General features: G+C 40.9%; 1 protein-coding gene across 7 annotated transcripts in view; it reads left to right on the top strand.

Moving 5' to 3' along the window:
• The window catches only part of BTBD9 (BTB domain containing 9), a 415,523-nt gene that overhangs the window by 312,937 nt on the left and 76,170 nt on the right, over positions 1–26,416 (top strand). For all 7 annotated transcript variants that reach the window (XR_012334472.1, XM_073810771.1, XM_073810770.1 and 4 more), the window contains one exon: positions 20,256–20,363. Coding sequence is in view for 6 of the 7 variants with exons in the window: in XM_073810771.1 (XP_073666872.1) it covers positions 20,256–20,363 (108 nt within the window). In the remaining variant the exon portion in view is untranslated. The remainder of the gene's footprint in view (positions 1–20,255; positions 20,364–26,416) is intronic.

A 26,416-nucleotide genomic window follows, 5' to 3' on the forward strand; every position in this document is an offset into this window, starting at 1 on the left:
TAAATCAGAAATCCCTTTTTCACTGCTGTTTTTCCTTCTTCCCACTGCTGACCACCCTGCCAAGCTATTGCTCATCCACTTCCCTCCCAAGGATAAGCACAGAAAAGAAAAAGGAGAGGAATCACAAACCATTCCATTTTGTGTCCTGTTTAATAGCTCCAAATGAAGGCTTAGTCCATGAAGGTGGGGAGAGAAATTGAACCAATGACTCAAATGATGTTTTGTAATTATTTGAGTATTTTCTATGTCTGTGCAGCCCTCAAGTTCTTGTAGAACCACAGATAATCTCAAGTTGAAGATAGTGATTGTAGTATTGCGATGGACTTGGGTCTTTGCAATGATTTCCAAGTGCCTAGTACAGTACTCTGTGCTGTGAGTACTCAATAAACACTCATTGACTGAGCTGACAACATAGAATGTTGGTGCAACTAAAGGGAGTTCTGTCTATCAAATAAATTGGACATCATATTTGCTCAGTGTGTCTGTTCTAAGTATATGTGAGGAAACTGCTAAAGATCTGGCACCTCCAGCAAATGACTAAGACGAAACTCTGGTGGTAGGTGCTGACAGGAGCACAGGTAAGGACTCTTGCCTCAAGTTTCATGCTGCTTCCATTTCATTCTATCTGAGTGCTGCACAGGCAGGCATACATTTATTTACATTAGAACACCCTTCTTTGCAACCTAGAGAGCGAAAAGTTTCCTTTTTATAGTCTAAAGAATACAACAAACTTCTAAAAATATGACTCCTCTGGCTTGGATTAAGATTGCCTATAATTCTAGTCAAAATTGGAAAGATATTTTACCAAATTTGCTTCATATCAGTCATGTCACAGCCCTGAACCAAGGAATTCTTCCTTGTCTTGCTGATCCATGATTTATTTACCAAACGTTGTTTCTCTCACAGCCTATCTGCATCGCACTAAAGTCTTCTCTTATCACCCTCAGACCTCAGAACTCTGGTTCCAAGAAAAATTGTTGAATAAAAAATTATAGTTGTGGTTCTCAGTAGATGCTGGAGTCTGAACTGTCATGAATACTAAGGCGACCAGAAATCCTGGAGCCTGGAAACAGCAGAGTTTTGGCGAATGGTAAATATGTCTCAGCTAGTTTCATCCCAGATGTATCTCAAAACCAGAAAGTATTGCTATGGCAACTAAATTGCTTGTTAAAAATACAGGAGGGGGGCTAGAATTCAGATGTTCTTTGGAAAAACAGGAAAGGTTAAATGCTCCCCCCAAAAGTGTGTATGTGTTTGATTTACCTCACATGTCAACCATTTATTTTTCTTGAGCGATTAGAGGAGTTGACAACTAGTCATCATAAAATATAGCTGAATACATGAAAAGAAAAATCCTTTCAGTTTTCAAAGATTACCCATCAAGAAGACATTTTTACAGAGGATATCACCCCATTTGACACAATGTTTCATGCACAAATGTATGTTCAGTAATTATCCAGAATCGTTCATTTGATACCCCTCTGAAACAAATACTTTACCAGTATTGCTGTAAACAATCATTTTAAAAACTGGAATCATTCACCTTGGAAGATCAAATGAATGGAAAGCATCAACCTTCTCCTTCTGTGGTTTTACTTTGACAGATGTTCCAAACACTGCTTCCCCCAAGATCAGCCATACAGGATCACAGAAATGTGGCTGTTCTCTTCAGGGGTAGCAGAAGCATAGGACTTTCAGCAAATTCACCAAAATTTCTACAGATTTAATACATCAAATTGCTTGAATCTATCTTTTGAGTATTAAGTAAATGAAGCTATTCTGAAATCTGATGAAGGGTCACCTTCATTTAAGAAATTACTCCTTGAATTAATCCAAAACAGTAATCTATCTTTCAAAACCTTCAATCCTCAGATACTCTTAATGAGAAATTTTTTTCCCGAGGAGCCCCAATTTGTCACCTTGTTAAGATGCTTTTGGTGCATAATGGTAGCACTTGATGTCTGTCTGTCTGTCTTGTCTCTCTCTCCTCTCCGTCTCTCCCTCTCTCTTTAAACTTTGCCCTTTGTAACCTGGTAACCACAGAGGCACTTGACCAAAACATTCTTGTATCTTTAGTGAAGAACAAGCAGAAGCACTGAGACAAGAAAAACTCTTCCACTTCCCCTTCTTGCTTCTTCCCCATCCATCCACTTCCATTCTGCATCCTTCTCTTAGGAAAAGTGATTATGATGACAGGCTGGTTGGTACCCCTCAAGGGCTCCTTTCAGCAACTTTCCTGGACACTCAGGGCCTTAGCTCCCGCTGAGGAATCATTTTTTCTTCTGCTTTGTTACCTCTTTCAACAATGTGTCAGATTCAGTATAAGGAGTATTGGTTACATAGATAAATGCAGAGTGTGCTTTTACTTCTGCCTGTATTTTCTTTCCTGTGCCCTTAAGACCTAATGGTAAGGATACTCTTTCTTCCTTTTACTTATGACGTCTGAAACCATGTCCCTCAGTGATTATGACATTACCACCCTTGCCACATTATCCTTTTACTGTAACCAAACACCAGTCAAGACTGTTTAGATTTTCCATACAATTTAATGGTCCTTTTAGTTGCCATGTCTTTCAGTAGCTCTGGAGTTTTAGCTGCTTCGCTGTCTCCATTTAAGATGTGAAGAGACTACAGTATAATTTGAGTTCCTTCTCTTTTTCTCTACCATCAACGTGGTGATACCACCAGTGCTAAAACTCTTCCTTCAAAGATTCCAGTTTGTTGCACAATCCTACAGAGCCTCTTATGGCCTTAAAAAGAAAATGAGAGAAGGCATTGTAGCTTCTGGTTCAACCCACTCTCATTTCTTAAGGATATAAATTATAGAACCTTTCATTAAATGCTATGGCTAAGACTTGACACATTAAAAATAAATGAATAAAAATTCATTTTTATTACTAGCCCTCATATGCTCCGAAGGAGCTTACATTTAGCTGCAAATAACTAAGAACCTGATTAAGAAAGACTATTTATTAATTTATTTTTATTTTTTTATGGTTGCACCGTGTGGCTTGTGGGATCTTAGTTCCCCAACCAGAGATTGAACCTGGGCCCTCGGCAGTGAGACTGCAGAGTCCTAGCCACTGGACCACCAGGGAATTCCCAAGAAAGCCTTTTTAAATGTTTTTAAAACTATTTTGGTTTTGTTTTGCTTTTGTTTGTTTGTCTCGGTCTCACATAACAAAAAGTCTACAGGTGGGTGGCTGCTAGGATTGGTTCTGCAATTCAGTGAGCTCTTTGATTTTCTTGGTCTTTTCTACTTGTATTTTTGCCTCAGAGAACAGGACAGCTGCTACAGCTTTACCTACCACATCTGCATTTAGGCAGGAAGAAGGAGGGCAAAGTGGTAAAAGTGTAAAGAGCCCTGCCAGTCAAGTCTGTCTCTTTTTATTAGGAAAAGCCAAAGCTTTATTTGAAGCCCCACCTAGCCGACTTCCATTTAGTTATCAGGCAGAACTATGTCATGCAGTCAGTCCTAGCACGTCTGGCAAAGAAGCTGAGGGTCATGGTAAGGAGTTGGCTCATCCAGTCAACAACTCTGCCACAGACACTACCTCCTGCTTGACATTTCACATCTACTTTGGAATTTTTATAGATCTCCATATTTTTTAAAAAACAGCTTTATTGAGATATAATCCATATACTGTACAATTTACCCATTTAAAATGTATAATTCAGGGGCTTCCCTGGTGGCGCAGTGGTTGAGAGTCCGCCTGCCGATGCAGGGGACGCGGGTTCGTGCCCCGGTCCAGGAGGATCCCACATGCCGCGGAGCGGCTGGGCCCGTGAGCCATGGCCACTGAGCCTGTGCGTCCGGAGCCTGTGCTCCGCAACGGGAGAGGCCACAACAGTGAGAGGCCCGCGTACCGCAAAATAAATAAATAAATAAATAAAATAAAATGTATAATTCAGTAGGTTTTTTTTCCATTTACTTTTTTTAATGCCCACAGCTTCTGGATGCATCTAAAACAGTAAATATAATAATTGTATTTTATATTATTCTCAGCTTCAAAAATTTTCTGTAAATAAAAAGCCTATATCTGCTTACTGGGTAATTCTGCTCCAAAGTGAGAAGCATTACTGATTATATATCTTTGATCTCTTATTCATGAAATTTACCTCTTGGAAAAAAACTTTAAGTTTCTGTTACAAATTGTTACCTAGCATTTAATTTACTGTGACTGATCTTCATGCTTTACCAGCAGAGTGATAGTGGATGCACCTAATAAAATTTGGGAGGCAGGCAAGATCCCAAGTACCCTCTGATCAAAAGGAGAATAAATTTTGTTTGGTGTGGTTTTACTCTAGTTAAGTTTATTTTAAACATTTCTGAATTTTTGTTAAAACTGTCAATCCATATGGAGTCTGTTAACCAGACATATTTGATCAATCCATATGGAGTCTGTTAACCAGACATATTTGATTAACCAAAATACCTGTTTACCTAACCAGGTTATAGGGACTTGACTTTTTTTCTGTACATATAAAATTCTAATATCAGAAATTTCACTGTGTATCCATGTTATTATTTATTATTATTTTTTTTTAGTACACGGGCCTCTCACTGCTGTGGCCTCTCCCGTTGCGGAGCACAGGCTCCGGATGTGCAGCCTCAGCAGCCATGGCTCACGGGCCCAGCCGCTCCATGGCATGTGGGATCTTCCCGGACCGGGGCACGAACCCGTGTCCCCTGCATCGGCAGGCGGACTCTCAACCACTGCGCCACCAGGGAAGCCCTATCCATGTTATTTTGAAATGGTAGATTAAATTATGTCAAAAGTCCTGCTGGAAATAACATTTTCAGTTTTTAAAATTTTATTATTTTATTTTTATTTATTTATTTATTTATTTTTGGCTGTGTTGGGTCTTTGTTTCTGTGCGAGGGCTTTCTCTACTTGTGACGAGCACGGGCCACTCTTCATCGTGGTGCGCGGGCCTCTCACTGTCACGGCCTCTCTTGTTGCAGAGCACAAGCTCCAGACGCGCAGGCTCAGTACTTGTGGCTCACGGGCCTAGTTGCTCTGCGACATGTGGGATCCTCCCAGACCAGGGCTCAAACCTGTGTCCCCTGCATTGATAGGCAGACTCTCAACCACTGCGCCACCAGGGAAGCCCCACATTTTCAGTTTTTAAGATCTGGAGTTAAAACACTCATGCCCATCAGCCCTAGCATGAAAAGATACATTAAAAGACCTCTGATTTTCTAAGGGGATATTGGGGAATAACTGTCATACTACCTCCAGTCTTTTCCTCCTAAATCTTGGAATGTGGTGTTTGTAGGATTACAATGAATATTTCTAGTTTCTGGAACTTTTGAAATGTGAAGTACAGTAAGCGGGAAGGTGATTATAGCAATACCACAATTCTAGATCTTGGGAGAAAAAATTAAAATACCTTCTGCTTTTCCTACCAGCATTTCTTTGTGCCTTCCCCGATCCCCATTTCACTCCTCCCCAAAATGGTAGTTATGGTCAAAGCATTTAGTCCCTTTCTGGGGGAGATGCTGATCAGATGCATGAATTGGCAGGAACAAGAGTGGGCCACATTTCAGTGGAAGCACTTCTTGTGTCTCTTGTCTTCCACTAGGCCCTAAGTGGGATGGGCCAGGACTAATTCTCCTAGAAAGAGGCCCTGTCCTCCTTCTTTGTTCCTACCTCTCCCCATCTCTCTCTCTCCTCTCTTCTGTCCTCACAACAAGCATACCTATCCTTTCTTCTCCTTGGGCATTCTTACTTCCTCTTCTATCTTTTAGGGTGGCCAGGTAAGATTACTGCCTCAACCCAGGGATAGCTCAGTGCTAGGCAGCAGGGGACCATGATCTCTCCTGTACTCACTCTGTTTTGGTGGTACTAAAATGTGTATTGGGTTGATCCTTCCTTAAATTGTAGTGGTAAAAAGCAAGAATAAGTTTTGGGTGTGGAAAAGGGACAGAACAGGCCTCCTAGCTTGCTTTGGGTGAAGCTGTTCAGGCATAACCAACTTGGGGAAAAGGAGTGCTTATGCCTTTTGATTAGGGTTTTGGGTCAAAAATTCTACTAGCAGTAAAGTGTCCCTTTGCTTCCCACTTGCTGGGACTTTCCTTGGCATGTACTTACCTCAAGAACCTTGTGGGAAGGAGTAGTTGCAGTCTAAGATAATAGATCTTGTTCCTAATCCTTTTAGGCATATATCATTTAATTGTCCCCCGATGTCTAATGCAAACCCTTGTCAATTTTCTTCTTGATATCTCACTTTCTGTATTCACTTCTTCTCTAAGGTTTAAAATAATAATAAACATCTATAATCAAATAGTGTCTTTATTAGGAAGCTCATGATAGTCCTATTCGGAATAGATAAAGCATTATCTATAGAGAATTGTTTGAGAATTGGCAGTGACCCAATAAATAATATCTTGTTGATAATAACATTCTTAGTAGAATAGGTAAATTGCTTTGTCATGATTGTGTTCACTATAGTGAGATTTTAGCTGTATATTTTAGACTCAGGGAAAAAGTAGAGAATTCACGGCGATTATTTGGGACTATTTGGGAAGAACATGGAAATAGAGTCATCCATTTAAAACTGGTTTCATTAAAGATTCCAAATGAGTAGTTTTGTTAAAACACTACGCAGCAAAATGTTTTTATTGTTTTGTGGTCATAGACTGTCCTGGTCAGGTATTCTTGTAAGATGCTTTTTATAATCACACTAGACAGCACTGGAGAGATAGCAAGGGGATAGAGCCTTGCAAATCCATTTTCTCCTGGTGACCAATAAACAACCCTGTCTACCTAATTGGTGTGGCTTAGTCTGTGATGTCATCTTCCCAGATAACTGAGATATTAGTGTTTTACTGCTGTCATATTAACTGCCTTATTGACTCTATAACTTTTGTGTGTGTATTACTTATTGACTTTAAACGTCTCTATAACTTCTTCACCCTACCCTGCTGCCTCCATGCTATTTAGTAGAGATCTGGAGGGTGGTGGTCAGTGTCTGTTCTGCTTGCAAATATCTTCAGTTTGAGAATGTAGCGCCTGGGCACTTCATCAGTTCTGGGAACAGAGAGGGTTTGGGAATGGAATTTTCAGGTTTTCATTTTTAATTGGAATTTTTCTCCCTCCCTTCCTTCCTTCCTTCCTTTTCTTTTACTCTTAGCAGAAATACCAGAAACTTGGGGTGAAAAGCAAGCCAAGAATTATCGGTACAGTTGTCACAGTAACAGCGATGGGATTAGGACTATAGCAGAATCTAAAAACTCCGTGTGGAATTTGCTACATGAAAATCTATTGAAACACTTTCAACAGAATAAAGGGATTTTAGCCATTTCTGGGCTAAGCTCAGCTTTAAACTATATCTTTATTTCTTACCTTGGTGCCGTAAATCTTTACTGTTCAGTAAGAAGAGCTTTAGTTTTCTGTCTATTCCTGGCACTGGCAAACCTTTTCCAAAAAGGGACAGATAGTAACTTTAGGCTTTGTATGCTATAGTCTCTGTCACCACTGCTCAACTCTGGTGAGAGAACATGGCTGTGTTCCATTAAAACTTTATTTACAAGAAGAGGCAGCCACAGGCCATAGTTTACCAATGCTCTATCTATTCAGCTCCTTTCCTCACTAAGAACTCTAGTCCATAAAGGCAAAAGTGAAGAATTAGGGAACTCATTTGCCGTTCATGGTTTCAAAAAATGTGAATAATAATATTTATAAGCCTGTTATTAAAAGATATGAACATTAATATCAGCATTTAGTTTGGGGTCAAGATATACACCATGACCCAGTGGTTTTTCCTTCTCTGTTTTATGGGGGATGGGCCTGGGGGGCTGCCACAGTAGGAAGTCTGGCAGATGAGGCTTCAGCCCCAAAGCTGACCTTAGTAGAGCAGTTCTGCTTTTATCTGTTATGGGTATTGATATTCTTCTAAGACGTTGTTTGTAAAAGGGGTTCTGCTACTAAAGAATATTTTTGAAAATATTGGTTTACGTTTTTTGCATTTAGTAAACACCTTTTTATTATGGATACTTTATAAGAAGTACCAAAGGATCTATCATGTATTACTTTGTAATTAAAAGAAAAAAAAATTAAAGAAACAAGGAACCACAGATCATCCAAGTTAGAATCTGTTTCCCTCTCTTCCGCTACCCTCACACCCCGTTTAACAGATTATAAATCTGAGAGGATAAGGTTGCAAATTAGAAGCAGAGTTGGGACTCTTGTCCCATCTGATGGCACTGCTGCATATTGCCTTGGAATGTCCTTGTGTCCATCAGAGGCTGAAGGAGAGTTAGTGGAGCCCTTTGTGGTCCAAATAAGCTGAGGAGATAACTTGATCTAGAATGTCACTGAAGCTACACCATTTTCTTCTTCCTTGCTCATATTCCTTCTTCCTTTGACTTGCCAGGATCCCCCAAGCTCCTAAATGCCCTAAGCTATTAGGGCACGAACGGTGCTTACAGCTGGAACAGTTCTAACACCAGCTCCTGGGAAATGACCCCCAGAGATATCTCCCTGCCCCTGACACTTAAACATTGATTGTCTGAAGAGTGTTAAGTTATGACAGTTTCATGTGTGACTCAGACCGGCTGCCTTAACCAAGTCCCCTTATGCCTTAGCCAGGTCCCCTCAGCATGAATCTCAGTGTTGATCTTGGGGATTCAGTACCAGAGTGGGAGGATCCTGAGAAGTCTGTGATCTCACCACTTTGGGCATGATTCCTTCCCTGGTTTGTGAGGTTCTTAATCTTTTCTGCCTATACCTTTCTGAATGTGAGTCAGGGTAGTGATGTAAAGTGGGGTGGTGTGAGGTGTTTGTGTGTGTGTGTGTGTGTGTGTGTGTGTGTGTACGCTCGCATGCCTGCATTGGGTGCCTGCGTGGTACCAGAACTGTGTTCTTGGGATGCCTGTGTAGGTCCTATCAGCCAAGCAAGAAGAAAGTAAAAAGGGGTCCAACAGATAGGGCTGTGGGGCACAGGGGAGATAAATGTTTGTTTTTCTTGATGAGGAAGGATAAGCCAGATGAACAAAAGAAACAGTTTAATTCACAGAGTACAGTATTCTAATGAAGCCTCATGCTGTGCTTGAGTCAAAGTGGCAAGTCTCGCTGCAGCAGGGCCTTAGATGGATATGAGTGATTTATTCATCTCTGCCTCCTTCACTCAGATTTTCTCCTTTCAGCCATCCAATATCCATCACCTGAAAGCCCAGTTCCTGTATAGGAGTTCACCCTGGTAGCTTGCCTGGAATACATTTTGAAGGATTAGTGTACATGGCATGGAGACTGGCCCCTGTGCCCGGCATACTCTTGTGAATATTCATGTCAGCACCTGGGAGGGTTATTTCTAAAAAGGCAGCTCATGCAGAATACATTCCAAAGAGTGAGTGTTTTTCTCTTGTCTGACGATCCTTCAACCAAACAAACGTGGGAGGCAGGGGGGAGAAGCTATTCTGCAATTCTGGTGAGTATTTATGAGACAGAAACTGCACCCTCACATCTTCTGCAGAAGTGAGAGAACCCACGACCCCATCCCATTCACAGCCTTTGCCTGGGCCTCCCACTCTGGGGAAATAGCATAGGTGATTCCAGAAAAAAAAACGCAACTGCCCGTTTAGGCTTTGGTCCTGTAACCCACACCAGTTTGATTTAATTATGGCTGTGTAGCAGTTAGAAGAGTTAGAGTTATTAATGTTCAGTTGAAAACATTTGAATTAAAACTTATGATCCCAGCTTTGAAGACCTGGATCAAGAAAACTGTTCTGAGTGGCCGGTGATCAAAAGAATTCCACTGAAAAACATAATTAGCTGTTTTTCCCTCTAGCCGTTATAAAAAAATTACATAAAATCTCACTTTTTTTCTTGCTTTTTGCCATTCTTCAAAAGATTTATCACACGGTTATTTATTAAATTGATTAATTATCTTTTGTTTATAAGTACTTACCATTGTTAGGATTCTCACTTTTACATATTTGTGAAGAAGATGCTATTATTATAATATTATTCTCATTAATGTCCTTATTTTAATGGTATATCATGTACCACATGGAGGATTATGATTTGTCAGATACCTCAAACTTCAAATAGAATAATCTACTTATTCTAAGTGTTTAAATTTTATAGCACTTGCAACTTATTATAGTTTTATTTTTCTGTTTTAGAGTGTAGTCGTTTTCATGTGAAAGCCTTCACAGAAGAATTTCGTGAGGGAAGTTCATTAGAGAAGGGATTTAAAGGGAAGAAATTTAGGCCGGGTGAATATGAGGGAGAGCTCAGGAAAGCATTTCTTGCAGGACCTAACGGGATAAATACGAGACTTGGGAATGCAACAGGAGGAAAGCAGCCACTTAGTGGAGAGAGGATCTGAAGGAGGAATGAGCCAGGGCCAGCACACGCGGTACTGCGGAAGGAGCACGGGGGTTTAGATTGGATGGGCAAGTGTTTTAAAATCATTTTCAGAAAGAGCTCAGAACTTTGTAGAGGGTGCCCTGTGGGGAAAAGAAGATGATTCGAAGCTGGAGCAAAGGTTGAAACCCAGATCTGATTTGGGTGAAAAGGTGGAAAGGTCAGGCTGGTAAGAAAGAGAGAGTTGTGGGAAGATAGTACTGGCAGTGTTCAGAGAGACCAGAGAAGAGATTTGGTGAGAACAAAAATAAAGAGATTACATGACCGAATAGGAAGAGTTTTGCCTTGTAGTTCATCCCTGCTGGAATGTTCTCTTGCCTATAGTATTCGGAGTCTAGCCTTCCCACCTTGTTTTGCCCTTCCATTCTCTCCCTTTATCACCAGGTTGAGAGAATACAGAGATCTGCCTGTAGCTAAAGTGTGAGTTCTCCCACAGATACAGATTCCTATGAAAACCTGACCCAAGGGACTGAAAAGGAACTGTAGAGCTTATTAAATTCCCCTTTGGCTCTGCTTCTTGGTGCTTCATAGGCTGTGTGCATGTGGGCACATATTTGCAAGTGGTCAGAGGAGGGGCAGGAGAAGGAGCTCAAGAAATGAAATAGTAGGGGCTTCCCCAGTGGCGCAGTGGTTGAGAGTCCGCCTGCCGATGCAGGGGATGCGGGTTCGTGCCCCAGTCCGGGAAGATCCCACATGTCGCGGAGCGGCTGGGCCCGTGAGCCATGGCCGCTGAGCCTGCGCGTCCGGAGCCTGTGCTCCACAACGGGAGAGGCCACAACAGTGAGAGGCCCGTGTACCGCAAAAAAAAAAAAAAAAAAAAAATGAAATAGTAGTCAGAGTTGGTACATTTCATAAATTATCTCTTCACTGAGACTCTCCAGAAGGGCGTGGAGGTAGAGGACTGGCTGGGGGTGTGTTCGGATTGAAATGTAACTCAGGCTATAGAGCCTTAAAAGATGCTGTGCTGGGGCTTCCCTGGTGGCTCAGTGGTTGAGAGTCCGCCTGCCGATGCAGGGGACACGGGTTCATGCCCCGGTCTGGGAGGATCCCGCATGCCGCGAAGCGGCTGGGCCCGTGAGCCATGGCCGCTGAGCCTGCGCGTCCGGAGCCTGTGCTCCGCGGCGGGAGAGGCCACAACGGTGAGAGGCCCACGTACTGCAAAAAATAAATAAATAAAATTTTTTTAAAAATTAAAAAAAAAAAGATGCTGTGCTGCTAGCTCATAATGTGAGAAGGGTGATTTACCTGTAGTTCCGTCTCCTTTCCATCATCGTCTCCTGTCCTGTCCCCACGTCTCCTTCAGTTCAATCCAGTAGAGCTTATGATCTGTAAGGCACTGTGCTGGGGACGACGAGCCATGCATGGTCCTGACTGGACTTGGTCCTGCAAGCTGAAGGGGGTGTGGGGTGGGGATTGGGTGGTGTTATGCAGGGAACCTGGAACCAGGTGACTTTGCTCCCCTGCCACACTGGGGCCACTTGTTCTACAAGGGTCAGAGGTGTAAGTAAAGATCCAAGAAGGAAAACCCCTACCACTCAACTGACAGATGAATGAGTTTGGAGCTATTTAACATGCCTGTCCCTTCTTCTCACTCTCCTAATAATATCATAGAATTGTGGACAGGGGAAAGGAAAGCTCACATAAATGCATACTGCCTTCAGCTGTTAACGGAAGAAACTGATTCTGACCTTTTAAAATCACAACAGCCCCTAATAGAAAATGAAGCTGAAATGGAGCTGGACTTGATCCCTAAGGAGCTAAGCCCTGTGGTCTGGGCAGGACCTCTCCATTTCTACCTCTTACACATCCTTTTCCGATCCTACTGTTGAGCCAAATCGGGCCAAGCTCACTGACTGTATACACGTCATGATGAGGAAGCTGCTGAGATCAAGGAAGCTAGCCTTGCTGCGGAGAGGGGAACTGATGACGCCAAATTTAAACGCAGGGAGAGATCTGTAAAGGCCGCATACCAACTTAGAGTGCCACTGCCGAAGAGGTCTGCCACTGCCGAAGAGGTCTGTAACGGTCTTTTAAAATGTAACGAGACCGTTTGAAATGGTTCCCAGTATTTTTGATGCCAACATCCCGCTTAAGGAAGGGGCTGTATTGAAAAGAGTCACCTTGGAAAATAAAAGAAAACTGCTTTTCTTCTCAAGGGCTGTTTGGCCTGGACAAAATTTTCTCATATATCCACACTGAAAACATAAAATGAAAGCATTTTCATCAAATTGGACTGTGTAGGATGAAATCTAAGCCTAGGCCAAAACTTTCTTATTAATAAAGGGTTTGCCAAGTGATTGCCCAAGCAATCTTTTTTACAGATTATTCAATGTTTAGCTCATGTAAAAGAATTAACCAAGTAACTTAGAAAAATAGATTTGCATTGAAAGCAGGAAATGTGCTGATTATAAATTGTTTTTTTTTCCAAATGCGATAATGTATGCAAAAACATTTTGAAACCGTTGAGGTCTGTGTGAATGTGAGGTGAGATTATGATTAGCTCTTCACCATTCTTTCCACACTCAGTGTTTTCTGAATATTGCAGCTGCAGCCATGTTGTTTGGTAGTATGCTGTTACCTTTTATGTCATCACCTAAAACTTGAAATTAAAAACTTAGTCCCTTCAAGGAGTGAAATGATGGTCTCAATTAGCTGTTAAAAGTTGGTAGTTTTGTATTGTCTCAAAGTTGTGTCCCATCCAGCTTTCCATGTAGCCGTATCCTGCAGGTATATTCTCCACTGGCATTTCTCCACTTTCAGATAACTCACCTGAATTATACTGTACAGAACATAAGATTTGATGGGAGGAAGGCCCCTCCTTTTATCCCCCCTTTCTCAGTGAACTAGCCTATGCGGTGGAGCCCGCGTGTACACATAACCTCACCTTTCCTCATCCTGGGGCTTCAGTGACTAAACACAGAAGCTGCATATGCCAGACAGCCGAGAGCTTGCGCTTACCTTTTCCCTTGCCGGCTGCAAAAGAAGATTATTTAGCCAGTGTCATTATTTCTTCCTCTCTTAGAGAAGTCACTCTCTAAGATATATGAGAGATTAAACAACGTCAGACAGTACGTGGACTCTGACTAACGTATTTCCCAAGTTCCCCTTCCATCTGTCGAGCAGTCTGTGTTTTCTTCTTCTCCTGGTGTCCCCTTTCCCCTGAGAGGTTGTGGCCCACTTAGAGGCAGGGCCCCCGTGGTGGCTGCTCCTCAGGGGTTCCCGTGTCCGGAATCTGCAGGGCAGCTACCTGGTCCGCTGCACACGCGTTGTTAAAGCGCTGGCTCTCAGTTCCAGTCTCCCGCTGAGAATCTCACTTTGGGCCTGTGGCCTCCAGCAAGCTTGACCTTGCTCCCCACCTGAGGAGGAAGCTACATAATTGAACCCTGTGACAGCTGACAATAGGATCCCTCTTATCTTTGGGAAAATCCCAGTTTCTCACCAGTAAAGTTGTTCCTCTGAAACTGTACTGACTTCTGGCAGCTGTTACAGGCTCCCTCCTGCCTCACAATAGCAGAGATTAAAACAGAGCCTCTAACATGATGTTTGTCTTTCTGCTCCTCATTCAGAAGAGTGAGAACTGTACTCTTCTGAATGAGGTGAAAGCACTGAAATTTTCCCTTGTGACCAGAACTTCATACCTTTCTCCCTCACCTTCATGTCCATCACATCCGTTCTTTTGCGTCATGACCTCCCGTCCCTCTCTATTCTGAAAGGTAGTCAGCCCCCTCTGACCCCACTTAACTCCTCAGCAGCCTGAAGTGGTAAATACTCTTAACTACCCTTCACTTCCCCGATCCTGCAGTCTCTTCCTTGTCACTGTCGATCCTGCTTTCTTCCCTCCTGTTCCCTCGGTGCCACTGCGGAAGAGAGTCACAACCCACGCTGATTGCTCCATCTTCGAAAGCCCCTCCCTGCAGCTCGGCCAGCCTCACAGAGCCTATTCGAACACCTGTTTTGCCTTTTCACCCCACACTGCAGTCCTCGCACTCTTGGCTTCCACAAGGGATCTCCTTCATGTTTGAATGAAAAGGTTGCTGTCCAGAGTGAGCCTCCTCACCACCCCTGTTCTTCACTGCATAGTCTCTCTGGTCTCGTAGCCATCCCGTCATCATTGTCATCCTCATCATCGGAATGTCTGCTCTTTTCGTGCACTCTGCTAGGAACTTATCTTAGGCCCTTTTGTTTCCAAGCTGCAGAAACCAAGTAAAGATGGCTTAAGTCCTAAATGGTGAGTTTATTAAAGTGATTGGGAAATTTCTCATGGAACACTAGGGCAGGAACTCTGGTGGCTCCCATAGGGACTAAAATCAGATGTTGGAATCCTGCGAGGGACCCAGACAGCCCTCCCTGGGCCATACCATCTGTCTTCTTGCTTCTCACCGCAGATGACTTTCTTTACTTCTTTGAGCTTCTGATGAAAGAGGGTCACTCCAGAATGTCTACATTTTTATCATCATTTTAAGTGAACAGAGCCAATTATGCTAAAATCTTACATAATTCTAAATTTTTGATATGAAATCTGATTGGCCCACCAGGGGTCATATGTCTTCCTGTAATGCAACTGGGTCTACAGAACTCAGGAACCCCCTACATATAACCTCAAGGTTGGGCCAGAAATAGTTCTCAAAGAGAGGAGTTACTGGGACTTCCCTGGCGGTCCATTGGTTAAGACTCTGTGCTTCCACTGCAGGGGGCACAGGTTCAGGAACTAAGATCCCATGCATGCTGCACGGCACGGCCAATAAATAGAGAGAGAGAGAGAGAAATAAAGAGGAGTTACTACATAAAGGACAGATATACCCCCAAAAACCCCAAACCCCTGTACTGCATAGGCTGTTGCAGAAAATTACAAAATGTTGGAACTAGAAGAGCGACTTGCCTAATGTCACTTAGTCAGTGCTCAATAAATATTTGTTGAATTGTTGAATGGAAGACAATTATTTCTGAAGAACTTAATTTCTGAAGATTTTTAACAAAGAATAGTCTGTGCAAATTTTTGAGGTCAGAAGTAGCTTTGACTTTGAGAGATTGGAAATGGATTTTATGATAAATTATTATTTTATGACTAATATCTTGGCAGTTGATCTTCCCTTAGTTGTCTGTTTTCACCCAAATGGGAAAACTCAGCAAGAGCAGCAGCCTTGACCCCTGGCCTTCCAGTGGAGTCTCCCACGAACAATGGACAGTTAGAAGCAGGCAAAACAGACACTTGCTGCTGATCTAAAAGACACCAATTCAATGGAGAAGCTGTTGATCTCAAGTGTTAAACCTCAGCCATTGTTCACAATCTGGCACAGAATTAATCCCTTAAGAAAAGTATGAAAAAAATGCCATTCAGCACAACATAGTTTGTCATCGCATGCATAATGCAGACTTTCCAATTAGAATGCTATAATTTGGAAACTTTCTTCACAGACTGATGAGAGAGCAATTATTTTCAAAAAGGGAAAACTCAGTCCACTGGGTTTGCCTCAAGTCACTTCTGACTCAAGTCACAAAGACAAGAGTTTTGAAAACATATTCGCTATTGAATTTTGTATCAAAACACCAGCAAGGAGAGCAATTAGTTGCTGTAAACTGAACCCCAGTAATCAATGGTATGCAGCCAGCCAGAGCACTTATGGAAGATGTAAGCAAAATCACATCTGCTAATCAATTTAAAAAAGCCCAGCTCTTCACTGCTTTTCAGGGAAATTCCACAATGAGAATAAGGAAGATGGAGGAGACGGTATTTCATATCACCAGGCATTTCATGCAGTGCTCATTAGGTGGAGGGGTTTGTGGCCACAGCTAAACACAGATTTGAGCTGCATCAATAGATCTTGGCTTGCAGCTTCCTTTATTCAGCCCCTTTGAAAATGGCTTCTGATGTGTGGGTGGGGGGATGTCGGGTATGTTTAAGGAGCTACTCTCAATTAACGTCAGAGGGAGTGTGTCTGTCCTGGGCCAGCTCACCGGGCAGACCTTTTCCGGCAGATTACAAATCGGAAATATTGCTGTGTTGTTGCAGGTGCAAAGATAGGGGAACAGACTTTGCTGGCAGGGAAAGAAGTGAAGGGAATTGGTGGGCTTTACAGTTGTGCCTTATTAGAACAAAATTTCTCTCCATGGGCAAAAAAGAGATTGAGCCAATTTTTCCTTTAGTGTCCTTAAGCTGTGCTTGCTTTTTTTTCAGTTGAATCAACAGAGGGGTTTTCATTCCCGGCTAAGCCTACATTCCAAGCAAATATGCACCCTAGCACATAAATTAGAACCCCTTTCATATAGAGAACAAACTAGTGGCTACCAGTGGGGGGGGAAGGGGAGGGTGAGGGGCAATATAGGGGTAGAGGATTTAAAAATGGCTATTATGGGATTATATGAAATCATGTGTGTGAAATTTTTGAAAATTGTAGAGCACTATAGAATTTGAAGAATCTTTCATTCAATTTAAAGAAAAGAATCTCTCTTAAAAACTCCTATGTGTAGGTGAGTCTGAGCCCTTGCTTGACAACCTGAGATCCATCAGTGTCCCTTTTCCACTCAGGAGTCACTGTGACCCTGCATTTCCAGCCCCCAAGGACTCTTAATAGAGGAATAAAGAGGAGATGTCTCAACTGGTATGTGCACTTGGCTGCTGTTCAGAAAAAAGAATTTAGGCCAGGAGAAATTATTGAGGTAAAGATTGATAGAGTAGGCTAATAAAAATTAGTCTCTTCAGCATGCAAACTGTGATAGGCAGTGGATTAATATCCTTTAAATATAAAGGGCATCTTGTAAGTCATTAACAAAAGGATAAATATAAGTAGAAAATGGGTAAAACGTTCAAGTTCAATGATAAGTAAACGACAAATTAAAATAATGAGAGATATTTCATCTATCAAATTGGCAGCATTTTTAAAGGTAATATACAATATTGGTGATGATGCACAGAACAGGCGTTTTTATACACTGCTGGTAATGTGAGTATAAATTGGTGCAGACTGTCGTTGCAGGTGAGGGGACAGGTGTGCAGCTGTTCTATAGTACATATCAAGGCCTCATAAGCCCTGCTCCAGGAGTTCCGCTTCTAGCGACTTTCAAAGGCAATAACCATAGATTTAGCTTAAGAATGCTCATACAGAGGTTTCATAACAGTGCAATATTATCAACTACGTAAATGTCCAACAGTAAGAGACTAAGTAAATTATGGGACATCCACACAGTGAAATTCTATGAAACCAGTACATATGATGAGGAAGAATATTTGATGATGCAAAAAAAAGATATTCATAATAGGTCATTAAGCAAAGAAGCAATTTGCACCATGTGTATGTGTTTACAAAATTACTGGAATTACAAGTGATCTTCATTTTACCTTGAAAGAAATTGGAGGACTTTATAGAATAAGTTACTGTAACTTTTTCCATGAAACATTTTTCCATGAAAAGTATTTTTCCATGAAAAATATTTTTCCATGAAATATTTGAAGATCTGGTTAGATTTTATCCCAAAAGGGACTGATTATTTTCATTTGGATACACTGGTAGAAGCACTAACTCATGATGATCCAGAATGATATGGATTATGATAAACCTGGCTCTCCATAAATAATCCAAAATTCCATTGGGAAACAGCTTCAACGTCACCTCCCAAAAAGCCTGTTACCAGGGCTGTTCAATAAAGAGAATGGTTAATTATTTTGAAGTTTTTTTTCCTGGTTTTAATCTACTCTGGCAGAGTTATGAATGATTTCAGCCCAGAACATATATGGAACATATGCTATAAACAGAGCCCACATGTTTGGAGTAGAATTTTTTAAAAACAGAGAGATCAACGATCTTTCTAAAAGGTTTATATTCATTCTGAGAGCCAAACATAGAAGCAAAAATTACATTTTTAAAAGTTACTAAGTATAAATTAATATAAGCTAACTGCATAAAAGTGCTGAGAGACTAGAGTAATATTTGAGGAAATGACTAATGAGGGAAATGATTCACTTTCTTATCACGCACACTGGTATAATCTAAAAGTAGAATTATTGGACACTAAAAACAATAGGGTGGATTCCTGTCTGATTGATTCAGAGTACTTTGAGAGATTAAATACTTAGGTGAGTTCAAGAGAATCAGTAGCATGTACAGTATTACACATCTGTTTATGCTTTCCAAAACCTTTTAACAGTTTTCTCTACTTAAAAGATAAATTCTAACCTATTAAGTAGTGTGTACTATCATTGATAGCAAACAAAATTACAATTGAAAATCAGGAACTAAGGGGAAAGCAGAACACAGTGGCATTTCTAATCCTTAGTAATAGCTTTAGAGGTGACACTAAACTGAACTTGTGCAAAGGACTGTCATTGATTGTAATTGCAGGATTAAGGAGAAATAATACAAACTACTTTTGTAGAGTGATGGGTTATAGGTTGTAAACTATGACCCAGATACATAACCTGGGAGTAAAGGAAACATTTGACAGCAGAGTACAGAAAGGGGCTTTGGTCAGGACACCAGGTTGGAACCCTCACTGAGTTTAGATAAACTACTTAACAGCTTTAAGCCTCACTTTCACCATATATAATTTGATGAGAATAATAATGCTTGCTAAGAGGACTTTTGGAAAGATTTAATAAGTTACGTAGAGCATTTAGCATAGGGCCTGGTACATGGTAAGCATTACAGAAACGTTGGCCATTATAATAATAATGATCATTGTTGTTATTGTTACAAATGATCTACTATTTGCTCAGCAAATATTCATTGAGTGTAGGCTCTGTGTGAGAGTCTGTGCCAAGTCCTGCGTTTGGAAAAACCAATAAGACATAGACACTGTCTTCAGGGAGCTCACTCTGTTCTAGCTGGTGGAGGAAACAAATGTGCATGCCCAACTGTAAAGCAATAAGATAGATATCTTGTATGGGAAGGACTTTTGAGGCTGAAATTATAGAAAACAATGATCTCTCACCACAGTGGCACTGTCAGAAGCAAAAGGCTGGACTGTGGTCTGCTCCCATATTATAATATTTAGATTCTTTTTTTATTCTATTTTTAAAATTCAGGAATGACACACATACAGTGCACAAACCTTTTGTGAATAGCTTGATGAATATTTACACATGTATATACCCATGTAACTTCCACTAGATCAAAATTAGCCCATTTCCAGCATCCTAGACGGTTCCCTCACCCTTTCCCAATCATTCCCTCCCCCAGAGGTAACTACCATTCTGATTCCTGTCACCATAGATAAATCTTGTCTCTTTTGAGCTTCAAGTAAATAAAATCACGTAGTCAATACTTTGGTTCTTATCTGAGCTGAAAAGGGGGATAAGAAGAACAGGACCAATATAATCAATTTCTAAGAAATAAGAAGTTTTACTGACGAATATATGTTTGCCTGTATCTCCCAGTCAGGCAGTCTTACGAGAGCTATGCAGAAAGTTTGGTCAGAATGAGAAGGAACCTGAAACATGTTTAAGGTCATTGGGGCATACTAGTAACTACCACTTAGAATACCAATTAGAAAGCACAGATTTCCCCATGAACAGTGGTCTCAAGGGTGTTACCTTTGTTCAGCCCAGCCCAAGAGATGAGAGCTGGAAGAATCAGGAAGGAGGATTCGGTGACATCTCCCTGATAAGCCAATCAGAAGATCTTTGCCACTTGGGGGACAGAGGCCGCCTGGGGTTGGGTGACTTGTGAAATAAATTTTTAAAGAAACAAGCCTCTCACTGCAGGCTGACTCCACCTTCTCCCAGCATGCTTTCGTTGGGGATTCACTTTCTTTCTTTAGTCCTGGAAGTGTGTGGGCAAAGAAGACAGGTTGGAAGGCTAGAGTAGACATAGATCCCCTCACGCACACAGCCTAAGGAAAGAGCCAGGTGGAGCATTCACAGCATTCTTATGTTTTCCTCCTGTTCAGGTTATTACTGTGGGACTGTGACGATCGGAGCTATAGCTACTACGTCGAGGTTTCCACCAACCAGCAGCAGTGGACCATGGTAGCCGACAGAACTAAAGTCACCTGCAAGTAAGTTACATCCTTCAGGAATTTATGCCACTTTAAAAAGACAATCTTTCCACTGGATTCAGAAGGTTCCAATGAAGATTCATGGGGTCACCAAATTATATTCTTCTTTGGAGGTTAAAACATTCTAATGATCCTTTACTTCAGTTTTGACTATTAAGTACTTGGATGAGAATTTACTTTATATGACCAAAGAAGCATTTCTTATTTTGTGGTTTTAACTTAATTTTTAAAAATGGCATGTATCTAGGCAGGGAAAACAAAGACACTTTTCACATGCAATCCTCTCTCAGGTCCTTGCCCCACATCCCATACTACCCCTTCGGGACTTTTTTCTTCCTTAGTGATTTTTGCTGATGCAATACACACTTTAGTAGTATTCTGAGACTCTCACCTATTCCCCACCCTCATATCATTCTCAGGGTTACCTTTAAATATTTATTTCATCTCCATGTTAGTTACACTGTTACCTAAACTAAGGAAAGTTTGTATCTTAGGTCTCCTGTGGGAAACAGAAACGTTTCATGCATGTGGCATTGGGGCTCTGTTTGACCTTACCTGGTTATGGGTGAAGCCAGGCAGAAGGATTCTGAGTTCTGACCAGCTTAGAATCATGCTAAGAATGAATATAACCACCACTCAGATTGAAATTAGCACATCTGCAGCATCCTAGAAGCTTCCCTCATACCTTTTCCCAGTCATTGCCTGAAAAGAGCTCAGTGCCTTTTTGTGTAGAGCCAGATGCTGTGGGAGGCAAGATAAAGCAAATAGCTGAGATTTCTTTTTTTTTATTTTAATTGAGATATGATTCCCATACCATAGAATTCACCGTTTTAAACTGTACAATTTAGTGGGTTTTAGTATGTTCAGAGTTGTGCCATCGTCATGACTAGCTACTGTTCCAGAACATTTTCACCACCCCAAAAAGAACCCTCCTGCCCATTAGCAGTCTCCCCACTTCCCTCCAGAGCCCACAGCTCCAGCATCCAGTAATCTGCTTTCTGTCACTATGGATTTAAGTATTCTGGACATTTTATATAAATGGAATCATATAGTATATGATCTTTTGCTCCAGCCTCCTTTCACTTAGTATAATGTTTTCACGGTTCATTCATGTTATAGCATGTATCAGTACTTCACTTCCTTTTTATGACTGAGTAGTATTCCATAATATAGGAATATATATAGCACATTTTGTTTATCCATTTATCAGCTGATGAACATTTGAATTGTTTCTACTTTTTGGCTATTATGAGTATTGCTGCTATGAACGTTCCTGTACAAGTTTTTGTGGGAACATATGTTTTCAGTTCTCTTGTATATATACCTATGAGTGGAATTGTTGGGTCTTATAGTAACTCTATGTTTAAGTTTTTGAGGAACTGCCAAACTTGTCCACAACAGCTGTACCATTTTGCATTCCTGCCAGCAGTGTAACAAGGTTTCAATTTATCCACATTCTTGCCAGTACTTGTTATTGTCTATCTTTTTGTTCATAGCCATCCTAGTGGGAGTGAAGTAGCATCTCATAGTGGTTTTGATTTGCATTTTCCTGATGGCTAATGATGTTGAACATCCTTTCAAGATTTCATAATAGCATTAATGATGGCTTGTTTGATGCAATGTCTGACATCCTCACCATTATTATTATAGTAATTTTATAGCATGTTTGTATTGGTTAGGGTAACATATGCTGCTGTAACAAATAGTGGCTTCAGTATGTCAGTGGCTTAACACAGTAGTGTACTTCTCAATCATAAGTATTCCTGGTTGTCAAGTGGCTCTTCACAGATGATTGAGGAACCTAGGTGTCTTCCTTCTTGTGGTTCTGCCATCATCTAGGGCCTCATCAGCATCATTTGCATCTAACTGATAGATGGGGAAAGAGCAGAGAGAAGGTAAACCTGGATCTGAACAGCCTTGGCCTGGGTATAGTAAACATCACTTCCACTTGCATTCCACTGGGGAGAACTAGTCAGTTGCCACACTAGATGCTAGTAGGACTAGGAAACGTAGTCAGCTCCCGGCTGGGCAGCCACTTCTCAGTGGATCACAGATCTTGTAGCCATCTCTACCATACCAGAAGAAAACTAACAATTATTTAGTAACTAGTATTCCTTTACCTGCATGTATTTTATCTTATTCTGTCCTGAATACAAAACACCTTGTGTGGGATATTGTCCTCATTTTATAAAAGAGAGAATGAAGGGCTCTTTCTCTGGTACTACATTCCCTCCTAGAACCCAAAGCATTGCTAAACCAAGGTGGATGATGAAAACTGGGAAATGAAGTGATTCTCTTATTTCCAAGCTCCCAGAACCCTTTTTATACACTAGGAAGGCCTTCAAGGCCCATGAACAACCACCCATTTATCTTTCCAGAGTCATTGCTTATTGGGCATACAGCTCACAAACCAGACCCTCTCTGCCTCATCTTTTACACATCTCACTGATTACCATCACCCATCTCTTCTGTCATTTTATGAGTTATAAATTGGATTCCTCATCTCTTTTATGTCCTCCTGTTGAAGGTGTTATACAACTGGGTTTTCAACAAGAACTGGTTGACTAACTACTGACAAAGTACATATAATGATTTTATATTTATTTAAATGGATTTTTCTTGATTCAAAAACCCATTCACTCATTAGACCCTCTCCCAGTAGCCTTGCATTAAGTCATCAGCATCTTTTTTTTTTCTCTTTTTAATTTTTTGTTTCCATTAGTTGGTGGGTTTCAATAATATAAGTGTTTTTAACCTTGTATGTTAGCACTTAGATACTATAGCAGTAAGTGTTTTACAAATTAATAAATAATATATTAGAAGAACAAGAGTAGTAGCAAGAAGGCGAGTGCCTATTAATCCTCTAGGAATCAATGGAGCCAAAGGTTATGATTTAATGTTTATAGACATAACCTGAATCTATTGTGCCTCCCATTTTTGAGTTAGTTCTTAGAAGTTGTATTGATTGGCCAACAAGTTCATTCGGGCTTTCCTGTAACATCTTATGGAAGATATGTAGATGATAAAAGAAGAAAGCCCTTCCTTTTGAACTAATGTCCTCCAGAGCAGTCCTCAAGAGAGGATCCTATTAGCTTCAAGTATTGTAGCCTGTTTTTTCTGTGTGTGTGTGTTTTTTTTTTTTTGCGTTACGCGGGCCTCTCACTGTTGTGGCCTCTCCCGTTGCGGAGCACAGGCTCCGGACGCGCAGGCCCAGTGGACATGGCTCACGGGCCCAGCTGCTCCATGGCATGTGGGATCTTCCCGGACTGGGGCACAAACCCGTGTCCCCTGCATCGGCAGGCGGACTCTCAACCACTGCGCTACCAGGGAAGCCCTGTAGCCTGCTTTTTAGTGAAGTAAAGTATGCAAGTCATGTTATAAATGAAATTCTATAGGACCATTAGAAATCAATAGCCCTGCCTCTTGATAGCATTCTACCTAGTCAAGAAATCAGAGGACAGATTTTTGCTGTCCTCTGAAAAAGACCTAGGGAGTGAAATTCTCCAATGTCTTCCTATAAATTCCTGCTCCTGGGTTAGGATAGTTTCCTTTTTTGGCCTGCTACAGTTGAAGCTTTCAGGATAAAGGCTCATTTTCTGTCATACATAATCCTGTTTTTATATTGACTGATTAGGGGTTTTTCCCAGCTTATTGAGATGTAATTGATATATAACGTATAAGGTTAGACTGTGCAACACAGTGATTTGGTATATGTATATATTGCAAAATGATCACCACAGCAAGTTTACCATCCATCACCTCACCTAGTTATAATTTTATTTCTTATGGGGAGAACTTTTAAGATCTACTCTCTTAGTAACTTTGAAATATACAATGTACTGTTAACTATAGTCACCGTGGTGTACATTATATCCCCAGAACATATTTATCTTATAATAGGAAGTTTGTACCTTTTAACCACCTTCTCCCATTTCCCTCACCCCGCCCCGCCCAGTGCCTGGCAGCCATCAGTCTTTTCTGTTTCTATGAGTTTGTTTGTTTAGATTTCACAGATAAGTGAGATCATACAATATTTGTCTTTCTGTGTCTGAGTTACTTCACTTAGCATCATGCCCTCAAGATTTATGTATGTTTTCACAAATGTATCAGCTGATTTTATAAAATTACTTTTTGTTCTCTTTTTTCACATAATCTATTCCTATACCTTTTAACCTTATTTTACTTTCTTTAGAAAATAAATTATTTATTTTTGGCTGCGTTGAGTCTTTGTTGCTGTGCGCAGGCTTTCTGTAGTTGCGGCAAGCGGGGGCTACTCTTCATTGCAGTGCACGGGCTTCTCATTGTGGTGGCTTCTCTTGTTGCGGAACACGGGCTCTAGGCATGCAGGCTTCAGTAACTGCGGCATGTGGGCTCAGTAGTTGTGGCTTGCAGGCTGTAGAGCACAGGCTCAGTAGTTGTGGCGCACGGGCTTAGTTGCTCCGCAGCATGTGGGATCTTCCTGGACCAGGGCTCGAACCCGTGCCCCCTACATTAGCAGGTGGATTCTTAACCACTGCGCCACCAGGGAAGTCCCTTATTTCACTTTTTAATCATTGATTCCTTTTCTCTACTGTCTTCTAAATTGCTGAACCCTAAATCTGTATCAGTACAGTAAAATACTAACATCAGTTTTTCTTTTTTTATTATAAATGTAAAACATGCCCATGGAAAGTTATTTTCAACAGTCCAAGAAGATATAAGTGAAAAGTAAATTTTTACCCTCCCATCTTCTGTTTCATTCCTCAGAAGTAACTACTTTTGACTTTTTTTAGTTTTTATAACTTCTCAATTATAAATAATATTTTTATTTCTCTATTTATCAACTTCACTAACTCCTTGGTATAAAAATAAATGAGGAATTTAGCTCACTTAACCACTCCTCATTTTTTGTTAGTTATGTTTTTCTTTTTAGTTCTACTATTACTTACCTTTTAAAATTAAACAATGTACTTAAACCTCTATTTTTTGATCCATCAATTGGGGATAGTGTATCTTGACTCCCTACTATGTTAGTGAAGAAATTACCACCCCTACATTTCCCTCTGTCTCTCCTCATCTGTTAGCTGTCCCACCTCATTGACATTGTGAAGATTTTTGATATTATTTTCTGTTTGACTTATTTAAATCTTCTATGTGTTGGCTCTAAACTGATCCTGAAAAGGGAAAACCACTGAGAACTCATTATAATATTATGATTATATAAACATTGCTCCCTACAGATCTAGTAATTCATTGGCTCTGTAGTGAGGGAAATGCTGTTCAACGTCATTGAACTTGTGCCCCTCTTAGAAGAATTGTGCTGTGTTCAGATCACAGATTCGATTTTCTTACAAGTGCTCAGAAGTATTCCACAAATGATAAATAACTAGCTTCATATTAGCCAGCTTTTTGTTTTCCTGGAGTTCCTAATTGCCTCTTTTTCCTGTTATAGAAGTTCTGAAGCATACTTTTGTTCGCTGGTTAATTTTTTTCCCCTTTTTTTAAATTGACATATAGTTGATGTACAATATTACATAAGTTACAGGTGTACAATATAGTGATTCACAATTTTTAAAGGTTATCCTCTATTTGTAGTTATAAAATATTGGCTATATTCCCTGTGTTGTACAGTATATCCTTGCAGCTTATCTTATACATAATAGTTTGTACCTCTTAGTTCCCTACCCCTATATGGTCCCTCCTCCCCTCCCCACTGGTCTCTGTATCTTTTTTTATTATTATTATATTTAAAATTTTTTTTTATTTTTTGGCTGCATTGGGTCTTCGTTGCTACACACGGGCTTTCTCTAGTTGTGGTGAGTGGGGGCTATTCTGTTGCAGTGTGCGGGCTTCTCACTGAGGTGGCTTCTCTTGTTGCAGAGCACGGGCTCTAGGTGTGTGGGCTTCAGTAGTTGCAGCACACAGCCCTAGAGTGTGCAGGCTTCAGTAGTTGTGGCGTGTGGGCTCAGTAGTTGTGGCGCATGGGCTTAGTTGCTCCACAGCATGTGGGATCTTCCCAGACCAGGGATCAAACCCATGTCCCCTGTACTGGCAGGAGGATTCTTAACCACTGC

Source organism: Tursiops truncatus, chromosome 10, assembly GCF_011762595.2.
Source record: "Tursiops truncatus isolate mTurTru1 chromosome 10, mTurTru1.mat.Y, whole genome shotgun sequence".
In the NCBI taxonomy this organism is placed as follows: Eukaryota; Metazoa; Chordata; class Mammalia; order Artiodactyla; family Delphinidae; genus Tursiops; species Tursiops truncatus.